Source organism: Alexandromys fortis, unplaced genomic scaffold (genome assembly GCF_014885135.2).
Source record: "Alexandromys fortis isolate MF-2015 unplaced genomic scaffold, M_Fortis_MF-2015_v1.1 scaffold_31, whole genome shotgun sequence".
NCBI classification, from domain to species: domain Eukaryota; kingdom Metazoa; phylum Chordata; class Mammalia; order Rodentia; family Cricetidae; genus Alexandromys; species Alexandromys fortis.
This window is the reverse complement of record NW_026067974.1, coordinates 12385354-12411506: the sequence shown is the minus strand read 5'-3', so window position 1 is coordinate 12411506 and position 26153 is coordinate 12385354. Positions and strand designations below refer to the sequence as shown.

Below are 26153 nucleotides of genomic sequence, written 5' to 3'. Positions count from 1 at the left end.
AAAAAAAAAAAAAAAAAAAGAGTTCTTCACTGCTGAACCGTCTCTCCAGCTCCAATGTTCTTGTTTTTTGGATAAGGTCTTAATGAGTGTATTGGCCTTACCTTATCACAGTGGTTCTCAACTTGTGGGTTTTGACCCTTTGGGGGTCGAATGACACTTTTACAGAGGTCGCATATCAGATATCCTGCATATCAAATATTTACATTACAATTCATAACAGTAGTAAAATTACAGTTATAAAGTAGCAACAAAAATTATTTTATGTTGGGGGGGGATCACCAAAACATGAGGAACTACATTAACAGTCACAGCATTAAGAAGGGTGAGAACCATGGCCTTACCACATCCGGGAAGAAGGTTATTTTATTTTTTTTCTAACTAAAGGTATAATTGTGTCACAGGTGATTCTTTTATAAACAACAAAACAAAACATGGTCTCAGTATTAACCCTGGCTAGTCTGGAACTCACTATGTAGACCAGGCTGTCTCAAATTCACAGAGATCTACCTGCCTATAAAAAAGCTATTATTGTGTATCTGTAGGGTGCACAGGTGCTACACGTATGTGTGCAGAGGTCAGAGGACAATTTTGTGGGGTTATTTTTCTTTATCTGCTTTTATATAGGTTTAGGGATGGTGCTCCCATCATCCTTGCATAGCAGGTCTTTAACCTGCTGAGCCTTCACACTGGGATCTCCCACAGGCGATTCATATTAACTATGAATATTAACTACTGCCTTCTGGGTTAGCCTGTGAAGACTCAGAATTGACTGGGCTCAGTGGTTCACATCTGTTATTTCAGCGTTTGGAAAGTTGAGGCAGGAGGATAGGCGTTCAAGATCCCTCTATTAGACCACAAGTTTAAGAACAGCCTGGGCTATAGGTTACCCTGTTTCAAAAAGAAACAAACAAAAAAAAAAAAAACAATAAAAACTCTGAATTGCTGTCATCCAGAGCCTGAATATGAGCCACTTCAGAGAAGGTATTTTCTTTACTCAGGAAGAGGTAATCTTTCACAGAGGTTTGGGTAGATTCTGGGAAGACACGTTAGGTCTTCTCCCTAAACTTCAGGAGCAAGGGGCACTACAGCAGACAAGCTGCTATCTTTAAAGGATGAGTGTATGAGGGAAGGGACCAGAAGATGACATCATCAAGCAGTACATGCTGGTCAAGCATGGGCATAGCAAGTTCAGCCACCCAGCTGCTGGCTGAAAAGGGATTGGGGGTGGGGGGCTTGGGAAAGTGTTTGCCCAGGAGAGTGTTGCAACATTGTTGCAGGGAGCATTTGCTCCAGGGTTCCCCTCACCCCCACCCGCTAGGGGGCACAGGCTTGCTGATTCCCAGCACCCTGGGCTGAGGCATCACCTGAGCTGATTAGAGGGCTGTTCTGGCCTCTTTCCTAGAGCTGGACAGTTGTTAGTTCAAGGAAATCTGGGGAGACCTACTGGGACTAAGGTACAAGTAGAGATGTTTCCATTCTAAGGAAGCAGTGAATCAAAGTCTTGATATCTACGGCTTTCCGATTTCACATATTCTGCCCCATTATTTCGTGGGCACCTGTTAAACTGGACGTTCCAGTTTGGGGTTGAGGAAATATGTTCTATCTCACAAATATCAGAAAAGAAGAGATGGCTGTTCATTACTTCCAGTGTCTTAGTTAGAAGTTGAGGAAAGAAGCAAGAGGTTGGGCAGGGATAGCCCTAGTTCTAGATTAGACTCTCAGATAGATGATCAGCTCCGCCCAGATCCGCGCTCAGGTGAGAGAACTGGACGCGTTGGAACGACGCTTCTCTAGTTCACCCCTTCCTCCAATCTATCCTACATCGGGCTAGCTGATTGTTAGCGTGGTCGTGTAGTCTCACCCTATGTATACTCCACAGGGTGGGTTCCAGGAGCGGAGAGGTGCCACGTGTGAAAGGAAAGCAGGCATCGATTTCAAAAGCAGGGTTGGTGTGGCGGCTTAAGAGTGCCTAGGGTAAGAACGTCAGTCTCTCCCATGGGAGGTAGGAAGAGGATGCCAGGTCCTGCATAAGTGCTACAGCCATTTGAGCCAACAACCCCCTCCTTCAGCGACTTCACCCGGCGGCTGGCCGGCCCAGCCCCTGAAGCGATCAGGCCACAGCCCCCTGCCTCGTAGTTTCTCCTCCTAGAGCCGCCCGGCCCATCTCCCCATCCAAGGCCCCGCCCACGGCCCCGCCTCTGCCCCCGCTGTCTTCCCGGACTACAAGTCCCATCAGCCCCATGCCAGGCCTAAGGGCGGGGCCACCGCAGCAGCGAATGGGGAGGAGCTTAGAGCTCAGGCTAGGGAACGCGTGTGCCCAATCGCCGGGCCGCTCGGCCTGTGAGCTGATGGGGGGGGCGGGGAGGAGCCCGCTTGGGCCGGGACAAAAGCCGGATCCCGGGCAGCTGCGGGCGGCTGGAGCGATCCAGGGAGTTGGGGTAACCTGGGACTTGCGGACAGAGAGCCGCACTCGGGCTTTCTTGAAGAGGTGAGTGCGGCAGCCGTGGGCGCGGGCGCGACCCCCAGTCCCCGCGAAGCTTCCTGCTTCCCTCCCCCAACCCGGAACCACCTCCCGGCTCCCTGGCTGGGCTCTCCCGCGCGTTCCCTGCACCTGCTTGGAACTTTCGTGCTGGTCTCAGCTTTTTGGTAGTCTTCGCCCCGGCCTCGAGCCGCGTGTCTACACCCTCCCCACCCTTGTCTAGTTCCTGGGAGTTTGCACGTTGCTTGCCGCCGACCTTGCCTCTCTTCCCTCCTCCGGATTCTTTTGCACGTCCTGCCTCTCTTCAGCTCCACCCAGGGCCATCTCTCGAGTCTCCCCGGTCTTTTGGGGGACACTTTTTTTGAGCTCCATTCGTGTTCCCCACCGGATACCGGGGCGGGAAGTAGAGAAGGCGGTGACTGCTCGCCGCACGCCGCCGGGCTCAAGCAGGCCCGTCCTATTAGTTCTGTGGTGAATCCATAAAGCTCTGTGTGGAGCGAGCGGGCCCCAGCCACGCGGGCTGTACCACCCCAGGATGCCTGAGGCCTTGCCTCCGCAGCGACGGCCCCTAAAGGGCTCTGCCTGCTAAGGATCTGTCCACGGGTTCAACCCCCAAACAACAGATGGTCGGAGTGCCCAGGAGTCTAGGCGAGGCAAGCTTCTGAGGTGTGTGTATGTGTGCGTGCGCCCGCGCGCGTGTGCAGAAGATGCTACCTTTCCTCCTGTCCGGCCTGGCAGAGGTCCGGTGCCCAGAGCCTGCTGCTTTCTCCAGTCTTGAAGTTCTGCCATGTCGGGGGGCCTCCTGGCAAGGTTTTGAAAAGAACTGTAAGGAGGGCAGACAGCATTAGGGCACTTTTAGTTTGCCAGCCTACCCTGTCTGTCTTCTCTCTTTAACTGGGCTTCCTATCTCACTGTTCAGGGTCTCGGGTTTCTTTAATGTTGAGAGATAACTGCCCCAGAAGAATCCACCTCTTAGAAAGCTTCTGAAACACTCCGAGGGAGCGGTAAAGGGAGGCCGTGAACACAGAATAGCTGCTGTTTTTAATCCCCGTTCAGACACGGTGCCTGGTGCAGCAGGGAATACCCCAGAGAACTCTGCCCCATCCTCTGCTATAGGGATTGCTTGTTGTCCCATCCCCGCTTCCCCTAACCCTTAAAGGGACAGTGTTTTGTCGACCCTAAGAAATATCCATAGTAGTTCCTGTCTACCATGGTGTCCCAGAGGAGCCTTCTTGGAGAACAGGCTTCATTCATTCATCCTTCCCTGCGGGTTGCTTCTGCTCCTGGCGCCTCTGTGAGTGTATTCAATTCTGGGCCACTCTGCAGAAAATACCCCATTCAACTCAAAAGGTCCCTTCCTTGGGGAGAGAGAGACAGAGACAGGGAGTGGGGGGGGGTCGGGGAAATGGGGGTGGGATGAGAGAGAATGTGTGTCTGTGTGTTTATGTATGTCCATGTTCATGATATGGTTTCTACTGAAGAGTTTGGGGATTATTGTTACCAGGTAACAGTTTCTGGGGTCTCGGCTCTGCTGTGAAACCATCTATCACAAATTTGACGTCATCAGCTGCTGGAAAAGGCAGTTTAAGACTTTGGGGTGTGTGTCTTGAGGGGGAAGGGGATTTCCAATCAGAGATAGGAATATACTTTGTCGACGTTTGAGTATATGCGTACTTCCCAAAGGGTTTTCAGATTCTGAAAAGCATAGGAAACCTCAAAGATCCATTGCTCCAAAGGGCAGGAAATCAACAATTGAAATCGCGATCGATCTCGTCTGAGGCCTCCCTGGATGTGCGAGCTGCACTGGTGAGAAGCCAGGCCCTTCCTCCAGTTCTTCTATGAGCCCTTTGTCTCAGGCTCCCCGAAAGGCGCAGTGCTTTAGTGGCATATCTTATTTTGGTTAACTGGCCACTCTTTCCTTTTTCATCTCCCTGTTATTTTGTCTTCTGACCCCACCCACCCCTGGCCTCATGGAGATGGACTCTCAGATCTGAGACTCCAGGAAATTATGATTTCCTTCAGTTGCCTAAGGTTGCTCTTTTTCTCCCTCTTCTTTGCCTTGGTTGGGTCTTGGGCTTCTTTTGGGAGGGCCCTAAATTCTGGGGATCGTTGTCAGTCAGTGTCAGACTTCTGGGTAGGCTTGGCGAAGGGGCGCCCTTCCTCTTGGGCTGTGTGGTCCTGTTTGCTGAAGGTATACTGATAGCTGAAAGTGGTCAGTGCCACCCCCTCCTCTTTCTGCTTAGCGTGCCCTGGGCTGCACTCTGTTTGGGAGGGGGTAGGGGTGTGCCCATTCGATTTCAGGACCAGTTTTTCTGGTCTGAGTCTAGAAGGTTGGGAAATGGTACCGGAGTGGTTGGGGGTGGAGGAATCTAGGGGCAGTGGGGCTAGTTGGGGCGTCTCCTTCAGAAACAAACTGAGAAGGAGTTACAAGTCACCCCAGGAAAAGCACCACACTGGGAAGGTCTCTGAGCCCCTTTCTGGCTACCCACTTTGGGGCCAGGTCCCAAGCTGAATATGCCCATTGTGGTGAATTAGAGACAGAGGGAGGCAGCCTGGCCACGAATAGCACCCAGAGCCTCTCCTGCATGGCCTATTGGCAGGGAAGTTCAGTGTGGTCCTATGACACCTTCCCTGGGCTGGGCAAGGAATCTAACCTTCCCCCATGTGTCAGGTAGCCAGCTCCTTCACTCACCCTCCTTGTATGTATCTGCCTTCCTCTCCCCAGCAAATTCAGCAGCTTCTATTCTAGCCCTTTGGGAGAGACAGGCAGCCTGTCTTCATCTAGTCAGGTACTGGGCATGCATGACTGGGTTTCCTTCCTCTGTCTTGTCTCACTATTCTCGCAGATGCTCTGGGGGAGAGTGGGTGTGTCTGGGAAGGTAGTAGACAGGAAGGATGAGTGAATTTTCATCATAGACCCTCCCGCATTATGCGAAGGGGGCCAGTCTTGGGAGAAACGCCTTTTTTTTAGGCCCACAGTGACTGTTAGGGCTCCAGTCCTGCTGGTGAGTCGGGCTTCTTGGGCAAGTTCACTCCCTCCCTCTGAACTTTGATTCTTCGTCTGAGAAACGGAATTCGGAGTCTGAGTGGACGTGATATATGTGCTCACATGAGATGAGTTATTTCTCCCAGTGCTGGGGACCAAACCCAGGCTCTACGCTTGTGAGGCAAGTCCTCTGCCACTGAGCCATGCTCCCAGCCCCTAAGATGAGTTTTCCCACACATGTCACCAAGGATAGCGTCTGCCTTCTCCTAAGTTCTGGCTCAGTTAAGGAATGACTAGTACAGGGTGGTCCCCAGAGAGGCCTCTGTTTTGCTCAAAGTTAACTGCTAAGATGATTCAGTGGGGTGGGGGAGATGATCTCTAGGTCAAAGTTCCCTGCCCTGTGACTGGTTTGTATGTCCTTTGAGGTGGGAATCTAGTGTCCTAGGATAAACGAGCTTTGAGGGGATGTTCTCCTTCCTCCCACCCTACCAGGGCCTGTACCTACCAGGGGGAACGTATGTGAGTGAGTCAGGCTGGGAGGGGAATGAAACCTGGAGAGAAAATGAGTCCAGCCTGTGCAGTTCCCGCAATGTTCTTCACAGGTCAGACGACATAAAGGATAGTTGTGTGTGTGTGTTCTCTCTCTCTCTCTCTCTCTCTCTCTCTCTCTCTCTCTCTCTCTCTCTCTCTCTGTGTGTGTGTGTCCCCGTGTGTCCGCTTCAGAGAACAGCCTTCGTGTTTGGATCAAACTCTTGGTGTTCCTGGCTTCCCCTTTGGTCTGCCTTTTCCTCAGGCCAGCTAGTTTGCCCAGAGGGAGTAGAGACAAGGTTAAGGTCAAGCTAAGAGTTTCAGAGGAATTGCACATTGCACATTTTTTTCTGTTCCTCTCCCTCCCTCCCTGCCCCTCTCCCTTCCTTCCTCCCTTCTCTCTCCCTTTTTCTTTTTGAGATTTCACATGTCCCAGGCTGGCCTTGAACTTCTGATTCTTCTCCCAGTACCTCCCGGGTGATGGGATTATGGGATACACTGCCATGTCTGGTGCCACCTTCTTACTTTTCCTTTTTTTTTTTTGTTTGTTTTTCTTTTTGGTTTTTCGAGACAGGGTTTCTCTGTGGCTTTGGAGCCTGTCCTGGAACTAGCTCTGTAGACCAGGCTGGTCTCGAACTCACAGAGATCCGCCTGTCTCTGCCTCCCGAGTGCTGGGATTAAAGGCGAGCGCCACCACCGCCCGGCCACCTTCTTACTTTTCTATCATTCTTCAACTCTGTGTCTCTGCTGATGAAGCTGCATTGACGACATCTCCCATCCCCTCCTAAGGCGGCTCTTTTTTCGTTCTTCTGAGAAGAGCCAAGGTCTAGTTTCGTTGTTTGGGGGCAGCTAGGAGTAGATCCAACCTGCTGGGGAAGACAGTGCATCGATCTTCCTGCCCCAACTAACCAGTTCCGCTCACCCTCCCAGGTAAACCATGTCAGCCAAGGCAATCTCAGAGCAGACCGGCAAAGAACTCCTCTACAAGTACATCTGTACCACCTCAGCCATCCAGAACCGGTTCAAGTATGCCCGGGTTACTCCTGACACAGACTGGGCACGTCTGCTGCAGGACCACCCCTGGCTGCTCAGTCAGGTGAGCTTTGCCTGCAGCCCAGGCCCTTCTTTCCACGCTCTGAAATGGAGAAAGCTTTTGATTTGTTGGAGGTGTCCCAAGGAGTTACGTGATTGCAGATTGGCCTGTGTGTCTGCAGCTGGCTGAACAGGGTCTTGAGTTTGCTCTGAGCCCTTCACGTGGACTTGGAAACTGGTATCAAAATCATGCTTCTCTCTGAACCATGTGGCCTTGGGCAAGCCATTTTATTTCTCTAGAGTTAGATTCTCTAATGTCAAAAAGGATTAACACTATGAGCTATAAGGATTAGCAAGAAGCATTTCATGTGCTATCTAGCAGTTGTTAGATGCTTAGCTTAAAAAAAATAGATGCATACCTTCCTTCCTCAAAGTGGAGCATCTCAGGGCAATTAAGTGGGACCTTAGCTGGGCAGTGGTGGCACAGGCCTTTAATCTCAGCACTCAGGAAGCAGAGGCAGGTAGATCTCTGTGAGTTCGAGGCCAGCCTGGTCTACAGAGCGAGTCTGGGACAGCCAGAACCCTGTCTTGAAAAACAAAAGCAAAGAAACAAAATGTGGGGCCTTGAGTTTAGAGAGAAGGCTCAGCGGTTAGGATCAAGGAGAACTCCAGTTGTAGGGGACTTGGCTTTGGTTCCCAGCATCCACATAGCAGCTCACACTCTCTGTAACCCCAGTTCCAAGTGGTCTGATATCCTCTCCTATATACATGCAGGCAAAGCACTCATCCACACACACATAAATAAAGAAGTGGGACCTCATACTTTGTGGAAATAACTGATGACTGACCGTGAAGGGGGTCAGCCTGGACTAGAAGCCCTGAAGATCCTTCCGTAGCTTATTTGGCTGGCTTCGGGGAGCACTTAGACTTCTGGCAGACCCAGACAAGGCCTTATGCTGTTGTTTTGTTTTTCCCTTGCTGAGACAGTTGGGAAGGTAGTGGATTTCCTGGTCCTGGAATGAAGGACTGATTGCCTGGCCTATTGTGGTTATGTTTAGACATAGGGATGGGACTGGGCAAATTATCTCCAAAGGTCCTTTGTCATCCTAAGGATCTGTCCTAAGTCTTTTCGAGCAAGAGAGGACTGGTCCATGTTCTAAATGTGATTGAACAAAGCAGCTGATACCTCCCATGGAGAAAGTCAGAGCCCACTCATTCATGGGTATTCCCTGAGCATCTCTGTGCCGGGCTCATCCTGGCTGTCTTCTGATGGCCAAAAGATTTGACTGGGGTAGGTAAGGAAAGGCCCCAGCACAGGAAAGTGGTCCTGATGGATAAACGTGAGAGCAGGTGATGAAAAGCCATACAACTTCACTTTCTATACAGCTTCTTCCTTCTTTACTCTAAGTTCCAACCCTTTTTATTTCAGAGCTTGGTGGTCAAGCCAGACCAACTGATCAAACGTCGAGGAAAGCTTGGCCTAGTCGGGGTCAACCTCACTCTGGATGGAGTCAAATCCTGGCTAAAACCTCGACTGGGACACGAGGCCACCGTGAGTCTTGATGTAGGGAGTCAGGGTGGAAAGAACATGGTAACCTGCAGCTCAACCAACCTATGACTCCCAACCCAGCCTGCCCCATAGAGATGGAGAGGGATGGAGTGTGGGACTGGCCTGGCTGCAGCCCCATCTTGGCGGTTGTTCCCAGCTCCCTCATCAGGAAACCAACCTAGTGACAGTGCTTCAGATAAGATGTGCCACATTTGTGACCCCAGAACAACTAGAGAGCCAGAAACTGTGACCACCAGTGAGGAGCTAGGACAAAGGCTTGCTCTCTGGTTTCCAAATTAAAGTTGTGGGTGTCGAGGATGACATGCTTACAAAGAAGGTGAATTAAAACAAGATGAAAAGGGGAGCTGCAGAATTGTCGGGCGAGAGAGAGATGTTGGGTGGAGAGCCATGGACGAAGATAGTTACTAATGCTGAGGAGGAAGTTTAGCTCTCCTAGCTCAGTGATTACTATCAGCTCTGAGGATGAGAGCGAGGAAACTAAGCGATGCTTGGTGATAAAACTGTGTGTTTTCTCCTCTTTGCTCTCCAAGGGAGGTGGAAAAGAGGTGGGGGTGGATGGGGTCTGAAGTTTGGCTTAGCCCGGGGAGGATGTGTGTCTGTGTCTGCTTGGCACAGAGTTCTGCAGAGACTGGTGCCCCTCAGGGACAGGCACAGGGATGAGGTGTTGGCTACCCTGGGGAGGTGGCATCGGAGACATCTTCCTCTATGCTGGCTTCCTCCAAGCAACTCTGTTTCCTAGGCTCTGGTCCTTGTAGGTAAAGATGGATCTTTGAAGCTGCTCATGGGTCCAGGGGTAGAGGGATCTGACCTTTGAGTTCCCAGGCCCCTGTGGAGAGTGTGGTTGGGCTGGGTACTGAACAGTGTCCCCAGGGAGCACATCACGCTCCCTTCCTAGCAGGCTGACAGGAGGGAGATGTCACAGACATCTGAGCTGGCAGCAGCGCCGGACCTGGCTGGAGCAGCTCATTACCTCTGATGGATCACTGTCTGGTCCCTGACTCAGCAATGACGCACAGGCGGGCAGGCGGGCAGGCGGGGGGTTCAGGGGATGAGGGCTGTCTCGCCTCTGCTGCCGCCAGGGACCCACTCAAGCTGATTAGCTCCGCAGGCCTGTTGTCTTTAGCCAGGAAACACAGGAGGGAGAGTTTGCCCTAATCAGCCTCTGGCTCTCCTCTCTCTTGCCCATCAGGCCTGAACTCATGTCCTCGGGCTAGGTCACAGTGTCTACCTCAGGGCAAAGTAGTGTGTCCTTACCATGGTACCCAAGTTCCCATCTCCCTGCTTGACTGCCCGGGCTAGCGAGATTGAGCAATGGGTAAGGCGCTTGCCATCAGGCCTGACGACCTCTGTTTGATTCTTGGGATCCACATGGTGGAGGAAGCTCTGAACTATCGTCCAATCTCCACACGCTTGACATGACATGCATGTACTCCTGCCCCCTCCCCAAGCAGAAGTAAAAGCAGAAGTGTGAAGAAGGACTCTCCTGAGAACTTCTCATGTTCATCTGTGACCCCATCGTCCTGACTTCTAGAGAAATCTGTTTGCCGCGTGAGATGGTAATGCTTTGTGAAGAACACGCCATGCGTCTCAGCTGTCTCGCTCAATTTCTCCATAGGTCGGCAAAGCCAAGGGCTTCCTCAAGAACTTTCTGATTGAACCTTTCGTGCCCCACAGTCAGGTATGTGAGGCAGTGCCAAGCCGGGTCGCCTTCCTTCTTCAGCTTTGTGGTTGTCCCCCGAAAATGATGAAAGGAGAGATTGGGATGCCTCAGGGAATAGCCAAGGGGACCAGGGGTCTCCAAAACTGTGGCAAAGGCCTGGAGGAAATTATGAATAAGCAATCCGTGGTGAAAGAATGGCTTAGTCTGCAGCAAAACAGAGTGAGAGCAGGTAACGGGACTTCGTAATGTTGGGATGAGACGGACTTGAGGGCAGGACCCCTTCCAAATGGGACACTGACTCCGCTTCTGACTCAGCTAAGGAGGTTGGGTTCTTGTCTTTCCTTGTCCACTAGCAGTCTCCTTGTCAGGGTTTAGAACTGAGACCACGGGGGTCGGGTTCCGCTCCTGGGCTACCTTCCCCTACCGCCCCCCCCCCCCCGCCAGTTGGGCCCCCTCCCCACCTTGACACTATCTTTACTTGCAAGGCGGAGGAGTTCTATGTGTGCATCTATGCTACTCGGGAAGGAGACTACGTCCTGTTCCACCACGAAGGGGGTGTGGATGTGGGCGATGTGGATGCCAAAGCCCAGAAGCTGCTCGTAGGTGTGGATGAGAAGCTGAACACTGAAGACATTAAGAGACACCTGTTGGTCCATGCCCCTGAAGACAAGAAAGAGTTGAGTTCTGAGAGGGATGATGTGGGCACAACTAGGGACGAGAAGACCAATGCACTGGGCTCTGGGTACAGGAGAGAGAAAGTAGAGTGGGCCTCCCTGCTTGGGAATAAGCGGTGGGTACAGCTTTGTCCTGAGGAAGGGAGCCACGTTTTCAGGAGGGTGTTGGCTTGGAATCAGTCTGCAGTATGCCAGCCTCGTCCCTCACCTCCTGGCCCCTGTCTGTCTGGCACTCCTCCAGCTCTGAGCTTGACAGGTTCTTTCCGCCTCAGTGTTTGAAGAGTGACATCCAAGGGATCAGGGTTGGCAGAGGACAATGGAGGTGGAAGGGTCAGGAGTGGAGACGTGAGCTGGGCTGTCAGAGACAGCGAGATTGCTACAGGGAAGGGGAGGGAATGGAGTCCTGACTGATTGGTTAACTGGTCCTCTTTCCCTTTCCCTTCCAGAGTCCTGGCCAGCTTCATCTCTGGCCTGTTCAATTTCTACGAGGATCTGTACTTTACCTACCTTGAGATCAACCCTCTTGGTAACAAGCTTTGTTTGCTGGGGCAGAATGGGGAGGGGCCCCCATGCCTACAGTAACCCTGGCTTTGGTGCTCAGAGAGCCTGGGCCCTCCTGCCAGAAGGCAATACAGAACTTCTCTGGGTACCCAGGGCATCACCATAAGGAGTGGTCTTCAGTGCCAGCTCCTGTTTCTGAGCACCTAGACTGTAACTTTAGCCAACTCCAACTTCTTTCTTTGGCCTTAATTTGTCCCACTCTGGGAAAGTTCTGGCTTTAGTCTGTCTGTTGGGTTGTTCCTGTCTGCAGGTTAGGCTTCCCAGGCTCTGATCTGATCCTTCCTGTACCCTTGGAGGCCTCACTAGCCCTCCCTCGGTTGGTCAATCATTTACTACCCCTAACACCAAGAAGAGTGGCTACAGGCTCTCAAGCTGTGAAGGAAACAGATGGCCTGGCAGATTCTGGCTAGGCCTCTCGGGGCAGAGTCCAAGAAGAGGGGAATTACTGAATTCCAGCTGAGGATGCAGCCCCTCTAGTGGGCCAGATGGCTGTGTGCTAACTTAATTAGCTAAATGGCCTGAGAAGAAATATGGATGCTTAGTGAGGCGTTGCAGATGAATACGCTGGCCTGGGGCCCAGAGCACTCTGGGGTACTTTGCACCAAACACTGAGACTTCCCTAGCTAGACCACAGAAGACCCAGGTATCCACACCTAGGGCTTCTAACTGCAGTGGTGCCTGCGTGCATGTGTGGGTGTGCGGTAGTGGTGCATGCGTGCACGTGTGGGTGTGCGGTAGTGGTGCATGCGTGCACGTGTGGGTGTGCGGTAGCAGTGGTGCATGCGTGCACGTGTGGGGGTGCGGTAGTGGTGCATGCGTGCACGTGGGGGTATGTTGTAGCAGTGGTGCATGTGTGCACATGTGGGTGTGCGGTAGCAGTGATGCATGTATGTGGGTGTGCGGTAGCAGTGGTGCATGTGTGCACATGTGGGTGTGCGGTAGCAGTAGGGCATGCAAGTATGTGGGTGTGTGGTGGTAGTAGTGTATGTGTGTATGTGTGGGTGTGCAGTAGCAGTGGTGGTACTGGGATTTGAACCTAAGACCTAGACCAACAAGGTTTTTGTTGTTGTTTTGGGTGGTGTGTGTGTGTGTTTTAAGATATATTTATTATATATACAATGTTTTGCCTGCATGTATGTCTGCACATCAGAAAAGGGCACTAGATCTTATTATAGATGGTTGTGATTCGCCATGTGGTTGCTAGGAATTGAACTCAGGACCCTGGAAGAGCAGCCGGTCAGTGCTCTTAACCTCTGAGCCATCTGTCCAGCCCCAGTTTTTTTGTTTTGTTTTTTGTTATTTTGAAGTAGGGTCTAGTCTAGTCCACACTAGCCTCAAGCTCACTATAGAGCTGAGGATGACATTGAACTTCTGGTCTTCTCGTTTGTCCTCTGCTCCCATATCTTCTTCAGCAGTTTTTATTATTATTTAAATTGATTTTAAAGATTTAATATTTGTGTGTGTGTGTGTGTGTGTGTGTGTGTGTGTGATGCATGCCGTGTGTGCCTGTGGTGACCAGAAGGACTGTCTGATGGCTGGAGTTACAAGCAGTTGTGAGCTGCCCCACATCCGTGGGTTCTGGGTCTGGCTCTAGAAGAACAACAAGCTCTCTTAACCGCCAGGCCGCTGATCCTTCTCACCAGCCCTTTCTTCATGTTTTAATATATTATTTGGTGTAAGGGATTGAACCTAGGGCCTCTCCCATCTACTACCAACTCTAGAAAACAGATTTTGTTTTGTTTTATGGGAAGTTTACAGGTAGGCCAATGCTTGAATATTCAAAACAAGGAGTACGGCATTTTATGAAGATGTCCAAACTTGCCATGGCAGCTAACCAGTCTCCTTTGACCTTTTACCTGAAGGTCAATGAGTGGGAAGTGTTCTGAGAGTCTCCACGAGGACCGTTGACTGATTTACGGTTATTAGGCGTGTGTAGAGTGCGTGGGCTGCACCTGGAGGAGTCTTGAGGGATGGGTCAGAAGCTGGTGTCTGACTGCTTTGACTTTTCTCCTAGTGGTGACCAAAGATGGTGTCTACATCCTGGACTTGGCGGCTAAGGTGGATGCCACAGCTGACTACATCTGCAAAGTGAAGTGGGGTGATATAGAGTTTCCTCCCCCATTTGGGCGTGAGGCATATCCAGAGGTGAGGCGGGTTTGGGGAGGAGATGGAGGGTGACGGGGCCCAGAAGACAGCGTGACTAATCCTAGACAATCATTTGGTCCCCATCTTGGCTCTGTATTTGGCAGGAAAAGAAAAATGGAGAACCATTTAATTTTCTTAAAATCCCAGTGAGGTTGGGGGTTCGGAGTGGGAATCAGCCAAGCCTCTGACTCCTGGCCAGAAATCCTTTTAGGCATCACTCTCAATCAGCCTCTGTGCTCTTCACTTGATTTGCTGCTTCTTGATAATTCCAAGTGGCTCTCCCCGACCCTGACGGGAAGGTTCTTCTCCTGGCCACTGGCTGAGAATTTTAATTGCTGCTCCCCACTGCATCCTTCGAGATGTCCTCGCAGCAGGATCAGGCCTTGTGTGAAGTCATCTAGCTGGACTGGAGGAAGGAAGAGGGCTGGGGGGTAGACAAGGATGTGGGATGAGCTAAGGTAGGAGCTGCTGTGGGGAGAGTGGTGGAAGCAGCAGGACCTAGTGGGGCCTGGACTCCGGCAGAGGACCAAGGACTTGAAGTCAGGGGATGGAGCTGAGAAACTTGTTTGCCGGATGTAGGCGACTTTGGTACTTTAAAGATGCTATCGTATTCTGTCCCAGGCCTTACAGTTCCCCGTTCCACATCCCACTATAATGATTGAATAACTCCTTATTGTGCCTTCAGATAGAGAGCTGTGTGGTATTGGGGTTTTGGACCTTGCTCAAAAGGCCACCTGTGCTTGTTTGTTCCCCAGGAAGCCTACATTGCAGACCTGGATGCCAAAAGTGGGGCAAGCTTGAAACTGACCTTGCTGAACCCCAAGGGGAGGATCTGGACCATGGTTGCTGGGGGTGGCGCCTCCGTCGTATACAGGTGACAGGAAGGAGGGGTGCAGATGCCTCCAGCCAGTCCACCCACCTAGTGCCTATACGTGGATTGCCTGGAGTCCCTAGTTTCTCACCTATCTGTGGTCCATGAGCTTACTGAACAGATGAAAGCAGTGGCATCCTTGAGGATTTCAAGTGGCTCTGGGGACATCTGCCCTGTGCATAGTGTCTTCTGTAACCTTATTTAGTTCAAAATGGTTTCATGGTTGAAGTTTTTATAGTTGGTGATGTGTGCCTCATAGAAAAGTAGCAACAAAATAAAAGTAAAACAAAACAAAAAGTACACTAGGAAGTAAAAGCCACTCACCCATTCTGCACGCCGCCAACACCTCTCTCTACTCTCCTGTGGCATTTTAATGCCTAGATAAACATTTGCACTTTTTCACGTTATGGAAATATCGGGACCTCGTTTTAGTCCCTTCTCAACAACTGTTTTTCTCGGAAATTACAGTAGATGTACGATCTGCCACAGCTCTCCGGCTGCCCTGGCTACTGCCGTTTGCTCCCTGAGGACTCTTGCAAATGCTAGTTCTTGTATCTTTGGGCCATGTTGGGCAGCTGCTCACTGTTCATTTTACCCACGCTGTGTGCCCAGAACCTTGGTGCCCTGAGGCTGGCAAAGTACTCTGCCCGGGGGAGTCTCATGGCACACCGGCCTTCAAGTGCGGCTTGCGTGGGGGTTGAAGGCTATAGGTCTGCGAGGCCAGTTCTGCAAGCTGACTTGGGAATGATGGGCAGCTGTGTACAGGTGTGACCCCTCTGCCCGGAGCAAGCGCTGAGTTCTGTGTCTCTCTGGCAGTGATACCATCTGTGATCTTGGAGGTGTCAATGAACTGGCGAATTACGGAGAGTATTCGGGTGCTCCCAGCGAACAACAGACCTATGACTATGCCAAGACCATCCTCTCACTTATGACTCGGGAGAAGCACCCAGATGGTAAGACCCCAGCATAAGTGCATGGGGGTATACACACACTTTCTGGGGTGTCACGGTGTGTGGAACAGACATGTGTTAGAAATTACTGAAGCCACGGCCCTGTCCTTTGCAATTTGAGACTAGGCATTTAATTTCAGGGTCGCTGTTTTTCGCAGTACTGGTGGACACTGGCAACATCAGTCAGAAGTACTCCTGTTGGGCAAGGAGCTTGTGAAACTCACCTTATGTATCAACAACAACCTGGAGGAGGAAAGACTGTGCCATGCTGTTGCTGTAATGAATATAGACTTGTAGCTTAGCGATGTCTTCCAGCTTACCAGGCTTTGTGACTCCCAGTGTCCCTATCGCACCTTCCCAGTTTTAGGGCTATATATTGCCAGTTCCCCTTTAAGGGAGAGAGAAGAAAGAGTGAGATTGCCAGCAGAGGTATCAGGACACCAAGGTGGACTTGTGGGTAGCAGCTGGAAGTAAGATAGAGACTGTAGGTTTGAGCCATCACCTCTGGGTAAGGCGGGGAGTGAAGAGCTGAGCTGATACAGCTGAGTGGCTGTTTTGGGAGAGCATCCTACTCGCTCCCTGTACCTCTTCCAGTTACAGCATCTTTGCTCACAGGAGCCAGAACATCCTCAGTTCAATTAATTCCTGGGCTGAGCTCTCGTGTTTTTATCCCCCTAACTTTGACTTCGCTTTTACTCCCAATCCAGGCAAGATCCTCATCATCGGAGGCAGCATTGCAAACTTCACCAATGTGGCTGCCACCTTCAAGGTAACTAGGTGTGAGCAGTGGTAGCTGTGGTTTCTGGGGAAAATGGGCTTGGGGGACAGCAAAGTTTGAGCCCGGGGCAAGTTCCTGTGTATTGCCTTTGTCTGATTAAGGGCTTGTGACCTAGGGTCTGTCTGTCTGTCTTTTTTGGTGTTGGAGATTGAACCCTGGCCTAGGGTCTTTGTGGAGGAAGCAGAAGACTGGAGATGTGGCTCTGAAGCTGTGTGTCTCTGCAGTTAGCACTTGCTAGAAAATAGCTCTCCCATCTGCACAATGGGGTGGGGGGAGTTGAAGGCTTGCCTTTTCATCTCAGAACCAGTTCTCAGAGACTGGACAGGACTGTCCTCATTCTCAGCACTGATTCGCTGGGTTCTCTGCGGTTGCGGGTCTCAGTCACCAGTCCTTGCTCCAGAACGTTGGGAAGAGATGACCTCATCCGGCCAGAGTGCTCTGAGTCTGTGTCCCTGTACATGGCCATGAGTCCGGACCTTAGGAACATGCTTTTAAAAAAACATGACTCCAGTCCACAAAGATGACAGAGCTACCATTTCTCAGATGTCACCCCTTCAGGCTAGCCTCTCAGAGGACTGTTCATTATTTCATATCATGATGCTCACTGCAGCTTTTCAGAAACATGCCACATGTGGTCATCCCATCTATGTCTTGAGAATAATAGTTTCCACATTGAAAGTCTGAGTGCTCAGTAAGTGAAGTACCACAGCTCATCCTACAGCAGGGTCTCCCAAATTGGGCCTGATTTGTTGAAGTGGGTTTGCATCCACAGTTTTAACTTGGGCATGTCCTGCGGTGCAGATAGCATCCTTGTTGAGGGGATGGTTGGACATCAAGCAGGAATTGTATAATGTCTTGTGACATGCATTTGGTGATAGAAGCTAGATTTCAAGTCAGCATTCTGTTAGAAGAAGTGTGGCCTCTGATTTTCCAGACTGCTCCCTAAATCACTGAGGCAGCTTTTGACATAACTGAGAAGCCTTGCATAGGACCTTGACATAGCATAGCCCCCTCCCTAATCGCGGTAAGAGATAAGAATGATTGCAGCCTTATCGAGAGACCCCGAAGCACTGTTGAGGCGGTCGAGTGTGCCAGAGTCTTGAGGGATATGGTTCTTGGCTGCTCTGTGGTCATTCCTCAACACAAGGGGCCACATGTTGGGCCTGTAGTTTTGCAGTTCACGCAGCTTATTTCTGTGATCCTCTGGAGTCTTGACCACTAGGGCCTGCTGTGCCTTGTGAGAGTGGGCCTTTTCTGTACACCTGTGCATTTGTTTATCATGGTTATAAATTGATTGTGGCTGCCTTGTTTTAACCGTATGTTCTGTGGTCCTTTGACTTTCTTTAGGGCATTGTGAGAGCAATCCGAGATTACCAGGGTCCCCTGAAGGAGCATGAGGTCACAATCTTCGTCCGAAGAGGTGGCCCCAACTATCAAGAGGGATTGAGAGTGATGGGGGAAGTTGGTAAGATGGGGACTTTTTCTTACCTTTTTCAAGACAGGGTTTTCCTGTGTAGTCCAGCCTGTCCTGGAACATGCTCTGTAGAGTGAGACCAGGCTGACATCAAACTCACAGAGATCTGCCTGCTTCTGTCTCCTGAGTACTTGAATTAAAGGTGTGTGCAACCACTACCCTCTGGTTTTGGTTTTTGGTTTTTAGTTTTTTGAGACGGTTTCTCTGTAACAGCTTTGGAGCCTATCCTGGAACTCACTCTGTAGACCAGGCTGGCCTCTAACTCACAGAGATCCACCTGCCTCTGCCTCCCAAGTGCTGGGATTAAAGGCGTGCAGCACCACTGCTCAGCCATTTTTTTTAAAGATTATTTTAGGTGTATGAGTGTTTTGCCTGCATGTATATATGTGTACTGTGTGCAGTACCTAGAGCCACAGATAACAAAAGAGGGCTTAGGAGTTTCTACAACTGCTGTTAAAGATGGTTGTGAGCCACTATGGGTGCTAGGAATTGAACCTGGTTCTCCTACAAGAGTCACAGGTGCTCATACTGCTGAGTCATCCCTCCAGCATCTAGTATCCTCTCCCTTCTGTCTGCAAGGTCTGTGGCATGTCTCCTTGACTGTCCTAGAAAAGGCTCCTTGGATCCTTCTGTGCTCTGCCACACCCTGGTGAAGGTCTGCAAATTGAGAATGACTGGGCTCTGCATTTAACAAATACAGAATGCCTGCTCTGTGTCAAGTAGTGTGCCGAGTCCTAGAGCTTTAGCGTAACTGTAATGTCATGTCATGCTGAATGCCAGGGAGTAATTAAAGGGGACAAGTGACTAGACAAGGGGTCACATTTTAGTAGAGACCTGGAGCAGGGGAATGCAGCTTAGGGATGATCTCTGCGGAGGAGAGGACACACTCCAAGGCTCTACAGTGGAGAGTGTGTGTGTGTATGTGTATGTGAGAGTGTGCGTGTGTGCATGTGTGTGTGTTTGTGTGTGTGAGATGGGACCCATATACTGGGTAGACTAGGTCAAGAGGGAGGAGGTGGGGCTGTACAGGTCCCGTACAGCCATGGCAGTGACCTGAGTTGGGAGTCTATTCTGCATTTGAGCAAAGGAACAGCATGCTTTGACTTGGCTCCTGTGTGAAGAGAAGGTGGAAGGGTGGCTAACGTAGAAACAGGCCACCTAGAAGATTGTGGAAGCATTTTAGAAAAGCAGTTCTCTTGATGTGGATTCCAGAAAGTGACAAATAGAAGACGTTCTTGTCAGTGATCTTGATGTCTGATTTGAAAAGGCAAGACCTTTCCACCTTCCCATTTTCTAAAATTCAGTATCAGTGGCAAACTCCCCACCCCACCAGACAGCTAAAGTGGTACCAAGTGCTAGTGTCCATCTGTTCATCTGAAGTGATGTCAGGTACGGTGGTGCACACCTGTAATCCCAGCATTCAGGCAGCAGAGGCAGGTGGATCTCTGACTTGAGACCAGCCTGGTCTACAGAGAAAGCTCCAGGCCAGCAGAGCCACATAGTAAGACTTTCTCTTAAAGAACAAAACAGTGAAGGAGATGCAGGAGACAGGGTTGTGTGGAGGGTGTGCCATTAAGGCTAGGGAGGCTAACAGCTGGCATTTGTGTTGAACTCAGTGATGGGGGAGCAGCAGGTGAAGGTGCCAGCTCTGTGTAGGAGAAGCAAGGCCAGTGCCCCAGGGGAGCCAGCTAAGGGCATTTAGAAACAGACCAGGCCAGCGAGGCAGGCCCAGGTGAAGAATGGAGGAGTGTGGGAAGCCGGGATCCAGGTGCGCAGAGGCGCATGCTGATCCCTTCTGGCACCTGCCTGCCAGTGACGCTGCTGCTTCCTCTCCTTGTCAATAGGCGATCTTTTGAAAGACTGGTTTAGTGGTGAAATTCTGAACAGCTGATTTGTCTGGGTAATCAGTCTTGTCCTCACAGTGCCAGGCATTGAGCAAGACTGTCAAGAGGCCTCTGCAGAGTCCCGTGGACTAGGCACTTACTCCAGATCTTGAATCATGGGCTTTTTCCTTCTCTCATAGGGAAGACCACTGGAATCCCCATCCATGTCTTTGGCACAGAAACTCACATGACGGCTATTGTGGGCATGGCCCTGGGCCACAGACCCATCCCCAACCAGCCACCCACAGCAGCTCACACTGCCAACTTCCTCCTTAATGCCAGCGGGAGCACATCGGTAGGTGAAGATTGCCTCCATCCCCCTCTGTCCTACAAAGGACACGCTGTCCCTCTTCTGGCATTTAGGGGGATAGGAGGATACTGGGATGTTGGTACAAGGTTATGGTCAAGTCAAGGTAAAGTAATGGAGAGACTAAAGGTTTTTAAATCAAACCCGAGTTCAAATCTTGACTGGCCTTGAAGAGATGGGGGACTTTAACAGGTGCCTTAGCCACTTGGATCTTCTTGGGTCATCTGTACCATGGAACAAAGTCCTTCCCCATTTTGGCATTGCTAGAATATCACTTTCTGGGAGCAGTGTATGAAGAACACAGTCGAGCTAGGTTTAGTGCACAACTGTACTGGGGCAGGAGGATTGCTGTGGGTTCCACGCTAGCCTGAGCTATACATATAGTGAGACTCTGTCTTAAAACAGTGCTGAGCGTAAATCTTTTTTTTTTTTTTTTTTTTGGTTTTTCGAGACAGGGTTTCTCTGTGGCTTTGGAGCCTGTCCTGGAACTAGCTCTGTAGACCAGGCTGGTCTCGAACTCACAGAGACCCGCCTGCCTCTGCCTCCTGAGTGCTGGGATTAAAGGCGTGCACCACCACCGCTCGGCATGTTACTTCACTTCTTTGGGACATTCAGGACCAGTGGCTTTTGTCCTCAGCCACTACCTATGATGCTTGACTCTGTTCTCTCCTTCCATTAATTACTCCAGACTCCAGCACCCAGCCGGACAGCATCTTTTTCTGAGTCCAGAGCTGATGAAGTGGCACCTGCCAAGAAAGCCAAACCAGCTATGCCCCAAGGTAACTCCCAGATGTTTAGCACAGTGCACGAAAAGAACTGTGGTGTCCTCCGTGTCTCTCTGTTTGGGGCCTGCCTGGAAGAGGTGGCAGGGACGCAGTTTGATCTTGGCTGTGGGAGTGGGCCTCAGCATGAGATGGGAGTGTATCTCATGAGAACGGAGTGACCTGAGTCTTCCCTGTGGCTTCTGGAGCTGAGGATCCACACTGCCCAATCATCTCCCTCTCTGCCGTTTTCTACCCTTCTTCCTGGGTCTGTGAACTGAACTGTGGAGGAGACAGGAGGATTTCAGCAGAACCAGAAAGAGGACTGTTCTCCCCGACTCCTAAGTGGAGACAGCAAAGCTAGCTCCTCAACAGTCATGTGTCTTCCCCCCACCAGCTAGGGGCTCTTAATACACATCTCTCTATGCGCCCTTGCACACATCACCTAGTTCATCTCCCTCCCAGTGACGAGTGACCTGCCAGCACTCACTCTAGCAGTAGATGAATGGCACTGGCGTCCCCTGCCTGATGGAGCCTTGCAGCCTCCCAGTGCTATAGTCAAGCGGCTCTAACTAAGAGATCTTAGAAATAATGACCGTAGCTCTGAGGCTCAAGATCAGAAGTCACCGCCTCGCAGTTTCCAAGGCATCAGCCTTGTCCACAGTGGAGAGTGGTGGGTCCAGCACCATGCTGGTTCAATCGCTGTACTGTGCTGCATGGGGAAAGGGAGATTGGCAGTCAGAGGGTGTGACCCAGCCCAGATGGAAGTATGTCACTTAGAGGGCCTGGAGGAGGCTTCAGTGTTCAGAGCGCCTTCCTAGCCTTCCTCCTTTTGCCCTCTCTTTGAACCCCAGTTCTTTGTCTTGCTTGCCTCTGTTCTGCCCACTGGTGTTTTGGCCTCTTTCGTTGACTTTATTCCTGCTGTTCACTGTGAATTAGACAGTGGCAGCACCAGAAAGCTTGTCTGTGGACCCGTCCCGTTTCTACGCTCTCCCACCACAGCCTCCCAGCAGCAGTTCACTCAGTATCCTTGGTCATTTTCTTTAACAGATTCAGTCCCAAGTCCAAGACCCCTGCAAGGTAGGATGCCCCCACCCTGCCCCAACTCTGCGTGTGGCTTTGTTAGTGGGTGCCAGTTTCTCTGTGCTTTGTTTCTTCCTTCCCTAGTGGGTTGCAGTGTTGTGTAGTATATTTTCTGTGCCCACCTTGGTGTGGCCTGCCCCCTAAGTCTAGTCTTTGCTCTGTGTCCCTTCTCTGTCCGACTCAGTACTTCCCTGCCCCAGCACAGCACTCTCTGGCTCCTTCTCTTGGAGGAAGCCTCAAGGTGGAGACATAGAAGGAGCAAGAGCCAGCCTAGGAGACTGTGGGGTGCCAGGAGGGAGGCTCCTGGGAAAGGGTAACATCCCGCTGAAGGAGAGTGGCAGAGAGCACTGATGCCTCTGACTGCTGGCTGCCCTAGGAGCTGCAGCTAAACCCTCATTCTCACCTGCATCTCATCTTTGCCGCTTTGACAACTGCATCCCACAGCTCCTGATTCCAGACCCCCGTAGATGTAAAGAGACAAACCAGGAGGGGGCTGGAGAGATGGCTCAGAGATTAAGAGCACTGACTGCTCTTCCAGAGGTCCTGAGTTCAATTCCCAGCAACCACATGGTGGCTCACAGCCACCTGTAATGAGATCTGGTGCCCTCTTCTGGCCAGCAAGCATACAGGTAGACAGAACACTGTATACATAATAAATATTTAAATATATGTAAATAAATAAATCTTTAAAAAAAAAAAAGAGACAAACCAGGAAGGTCAGGTGGTATCTGTCTCTGAAACAGGTCATTTTAAGGACTTGAAGGGGTCTGGGCTTTGGTGTCTGAGGTCACAGTTTGCAGTGGACACTTTTAGTGCATACACTTAGGCATGCACACACCTCTGCCCATTGACAAGCAAGTAGATTACTCAGTTACAAGCATCAGGACTGCCTTATGACCTTCTTTAAATATTTAAATCAGACTCAGAGCCTCCTTGCATGCTGAACTGTACCAAGCCCCTCCATGTAACTGACATTCACGGCTGTAAGTGCAAGAGAGTCTTCATTGATGACTTTGGTCCCTAGGGTAGGTAGAAATATCTAAACAATGACAATGGGGGCAGCCCTCTACCTATCAGCTTTTTTAAAAAAGATTTATTTTTAATTTTAACTTGTGTGTGTTGAGGTGTGGAGTTGTTCATCTGAGTGCAGGTGCCCTCAGAGACCAAAGAGGGTGTTGGGTCCCTTGGGACTGGAGTTTCAGGCAGTTGTAACTGTTGTAAGCCACCTGACATGGGTGCTGGGAACCGAGGTCAGGTCCTCTGCAAGAGCAGTACTGGCTCTTAACTATTGTGCCATCTTCCCAGCCCCTCTGCTAGCCCATAATCCTTTCCTATCTTCCTCCGGTGAGATCCACAGTGTGCCAATAAAACAGGGACAGACTCAGTCTCAGGGAGCTCTTCTCCCCTAGGCAAAGTGGGCTGTGGGGGTGTGTGTGTGACTTTTTCTGGTCACTTAGCTGGAGAAGTGGGAGGACAGGAGAGGAGTGGGTCAGGAGGAGACCAGGTCCTAAAGAGTGCTCCCATGCCTACTTAGCCATTAAAGTTCTTTGGGGCCTCCTGCTACTGATGCCAGTGGCCCCTTTGGCTTTTGTTTTTCTGTGCTTGAGGAGGTAAGCACTTGAGCTCTGCCCTTTAAAGCAGGAGGTGTGGGTGGGTTTGTAGGGATTTGGGCACTTTGTTCTTATCTCTGAAGACAGATTTATGTGTGGCATGGCACTTGGGCTCAGTGTACGCTCCCCTGGGAGTGGCAGAGCCTCGCTGCTTTATGGCTTTCTTTATCACACAATTGAGTTTTTCTCAAATCATGTAATCCTGCCTCTCCTAGATTACCAAGGACCACTATCATTGTGGATATCTGCTTCAATTTCCTGAGGCTAAAAAGATGAGACTGGATTATGTGGCTGCCCTCACTCTAAGGTTCCCTGTCTTGTAGGGACCCTGGGTTCAGGTTGACAGTAAATCCTAGGTATTCACAAGTCAAGATCCTTCTGACCTGAGAGGCTTAACTGCTGACCTGCTCGGTGATTTAATCAGCCCTTGATCTTGGTTAGCCAAGCTTGCAGTAGCACAGTCTGTTAATACCGGAAGCCTCTGGATGAGGTACATTGCTCTCCCCGGGGTAGCACAGAACTAGCACAGAATGTCCCTCAAGGGCGGCTACCTCCACTAGGATGTTCAGGGAGTCAAAGGTGAAGTTAGGCAAGGACCCTTTCCTTTCTGGCTACTGACTGGATTTCTGTAGCCCCTTTGTGTCGTCAACCCTTCCCCCTATTTTGACAGGGTTTATCTCTCCAGACCACTGCCTGCCACTGTCTCCCAAGTGCTGAGGTTAAAAGTGCGAGCCTCTGTGCCCAGCTGCCCTCGTCTTTAAAGTCTTTCCTGCCATTAGAAGGTCTGTTCAAGAGTATTGTTCTGAGCAGCATAGAGCCACCTGGGAGATGAGGAGAATGGGAAGGACGGGGCAGAGAGAAGGTTGTAGCCTCGTGCTGGCTGGCCGTTGCCCTGCCTGTGTCCAAGTCCAGTCTGTAACCTTTGTCAGAGATAAGTCTGTCCTGGCCTCAGCCCCAGCTGCCCCATGTCCCTCCGCTGAACCCCCTGACCCACTGACCTAGAATTTGTGAGCATTCAAATCCTGACCATTTCTGGGTTTGTGTCTAGATTTACAGGCTGATTAGCATTGCCGCGAGGGTAAAGTCCTCAGGTGTCAAAATGGGGAAAGCCAAACTTTTTTCTAGTGCCTTTAAAAAGCTATTAAGCCACACATGGTAGCGCTTACCTGCAATTCCAGCAGTCAAAAGGCTGAGGCAGAAGCATTGTCACAAGATTGAGGTGACCCTGGGCCATATAGTGAGTTCCAGGCCACTCTGTGTTATAGTGTGAGACCCTGTCTCCATTACAGCTGAAAGTAAAGAAGGGCTGGTGCTATGGTATATACCTGTGATACCAACACTTGGGAGCCAGAGGCAAGAAGATTCGGAGTTTAAGGTCATCCTCAGCCACATAGTGAGTTCAAAGCCAGCCCAGGTTACCTGAGATCCTGCTTTTGAAACAGCAGCTGGGGCTGGAGACATGGCTCAGAGGTTAAGCGCACTTGCAGGTTGCAGTGCTCTGGAACCTGGTTGCAGAAGACCTGGGTTGGTTGCCAGCACCGACGTGGTAGATTACAGATGCTTATAATTGCGGCTAGAGAGGATCCGATTCCTTGTCTGGTCTCTACAGGCACTGCACTTAGATGCTGGCAAACAAACACCTATGCACATCAAAAGTAGCTTAAACTAAAGAACAGCTGAGCGTGGTGACATACACCTTTATTACCAGCCCTTGGGAGGCAGAAGCAGGCGGGTGTCTGTGACTTTGAGGCCAGTCTGGTCTACATAGCATGGTGTGTGTCAACCAGAGCAACATAGTGTTTCAAAAAACAAACGGAACCAGAGAGATGGCTTGTCATAAGAGCACTGGCTGCTTTTCCAGACAACCTGGTCCAATTCCCAGCACCCTGGTCCAATTCCCAGCACCCACATGGCAGCTCAGCTGCCTGTAACTCCAGTCTCAGGGGATTCAGTACCCTCTTCTAGCCTCAATGGGCACCAGAAACACATGTGTTGCGCAGACATATGTAGAGACAAAACACATAAGATATAAAATAAATGCATTTAAACACAAAATAATGAAAATAAATTTTATTAAGTACTCCTTTAGCTCACCTGGGACATTCAGTGTGCCCTGTAAGAACTCTCAGGCATCTGCAGCCGTGGAACTCTTGTTCTGTGTGGGAATCCTTTCCTGTTCACCATGGGTCTGTTCTCTAGCCAGACAGGTCTCATTAGATATTTTTGCTCTCTCTGCTGCTTCCACCTAGAAAAATTCAAGGCAAATTTCTCAGAGTTTGTTACATTAACATTTGTTTGCTGTTTTGAAGAGCTCCCAAACTGGACACGCAGCATGGGGATTTGGGTAGGCAGCCCCCGTGGGTCTCCTAAGGTGTGTGTTCTGGGTGCACTCGCTGTGTCTTTGCCCACTTAGGAAAGAGTGCCACCCTCTTCAGCCGCCATACCAAGGCTATCGTGTGGGGCATGCAGACCCGGGCAGTGCAAGGCATGCTGGACTTCGACTACGTGTGCTCTCGAGATGAGCCCTCAGTGGCTGCCATGGTCTACCCCTTCACGTGAGTCATGCCAAGGCAAGGTGCCCAGAAGTGGCTCAGTGGGATGCTCATCTTTAGATGAAGCTCGGGAGTTAGTTAACCCCATACCTCCCTCCAGTGTTTGCAGTGGAGGGATCTGCCCATCCCAGAGACTGGGACAGTCCATGTTCCTGGGGGCCCTTTTTGAGAACACAGACCTTGCCTCTCTTAGGGAGGAGGTTCCTTCACTCAGTTTCCCCCTCCCCAGACCTAATGAATTGGGGTGTC

General features: G+C 50.7%; 1 protein-coding gene across 2 annotated transcripts in view; it reads left to right on the top strand.

Moving 5' to 3' along the window:
- The first annotated feature begins 2354 nt into the window (after nt 1-2354).
- The window catches only part of Acly (ATP citrate lyase), a 48181-nt gene continuing 24382 nt past the window's right edge, over nt 2355-26153 (top strand). The window contains exons 1-15 of one of the 2 annotated variants that reach the window (XM_050156747.1): nt 2355-2488; nt 6924-7089; nt 8455-8577; nt 10211-10273; nt 10741-10931; nt 11376-11455; nt 13505-13635; nt 14391-14509; nt 15323-15459; nt 16164-16225; nt 17582-17699; nt 19732-19886; nt 20587-20677; nt 21710-21739; nt 25766-25907. In XM_050156747.1, coding sequence (XP_050012704.1) covers nt 6931-7089; nt 8455-8577; nt 10211-10273; nt 10741-10931; nt 11376-11455; nt 13505-13635; nt 14391-14509; nt 15323-15459; nt 16164-16225; nt 17582-17699; nt 19732-19886; nt 20587-20677; nt 21710-21739; nt 25766-25907 — 1601 coding nt within the window. In that variant the 5' untranslated portion in view covers nt 2355-2488; nt 6924-6930. The remainder of the gene's footprint in view (nt 2489-6923; nt 7090-8454; nt 8578-10210; nt 10274-10740; nt 10932-11375; nt 11456-13504; nt 13636-14390; nt 14510-15322; nt 15460-16163; nt 16226-17581; nt 17700-19731; nt 19887-20586; nt 20678-21709; nt 21740-25765; nt 25908-26153) is intronic. The other variant, XM_050156748.1, reaches the window with a different exon arrangement.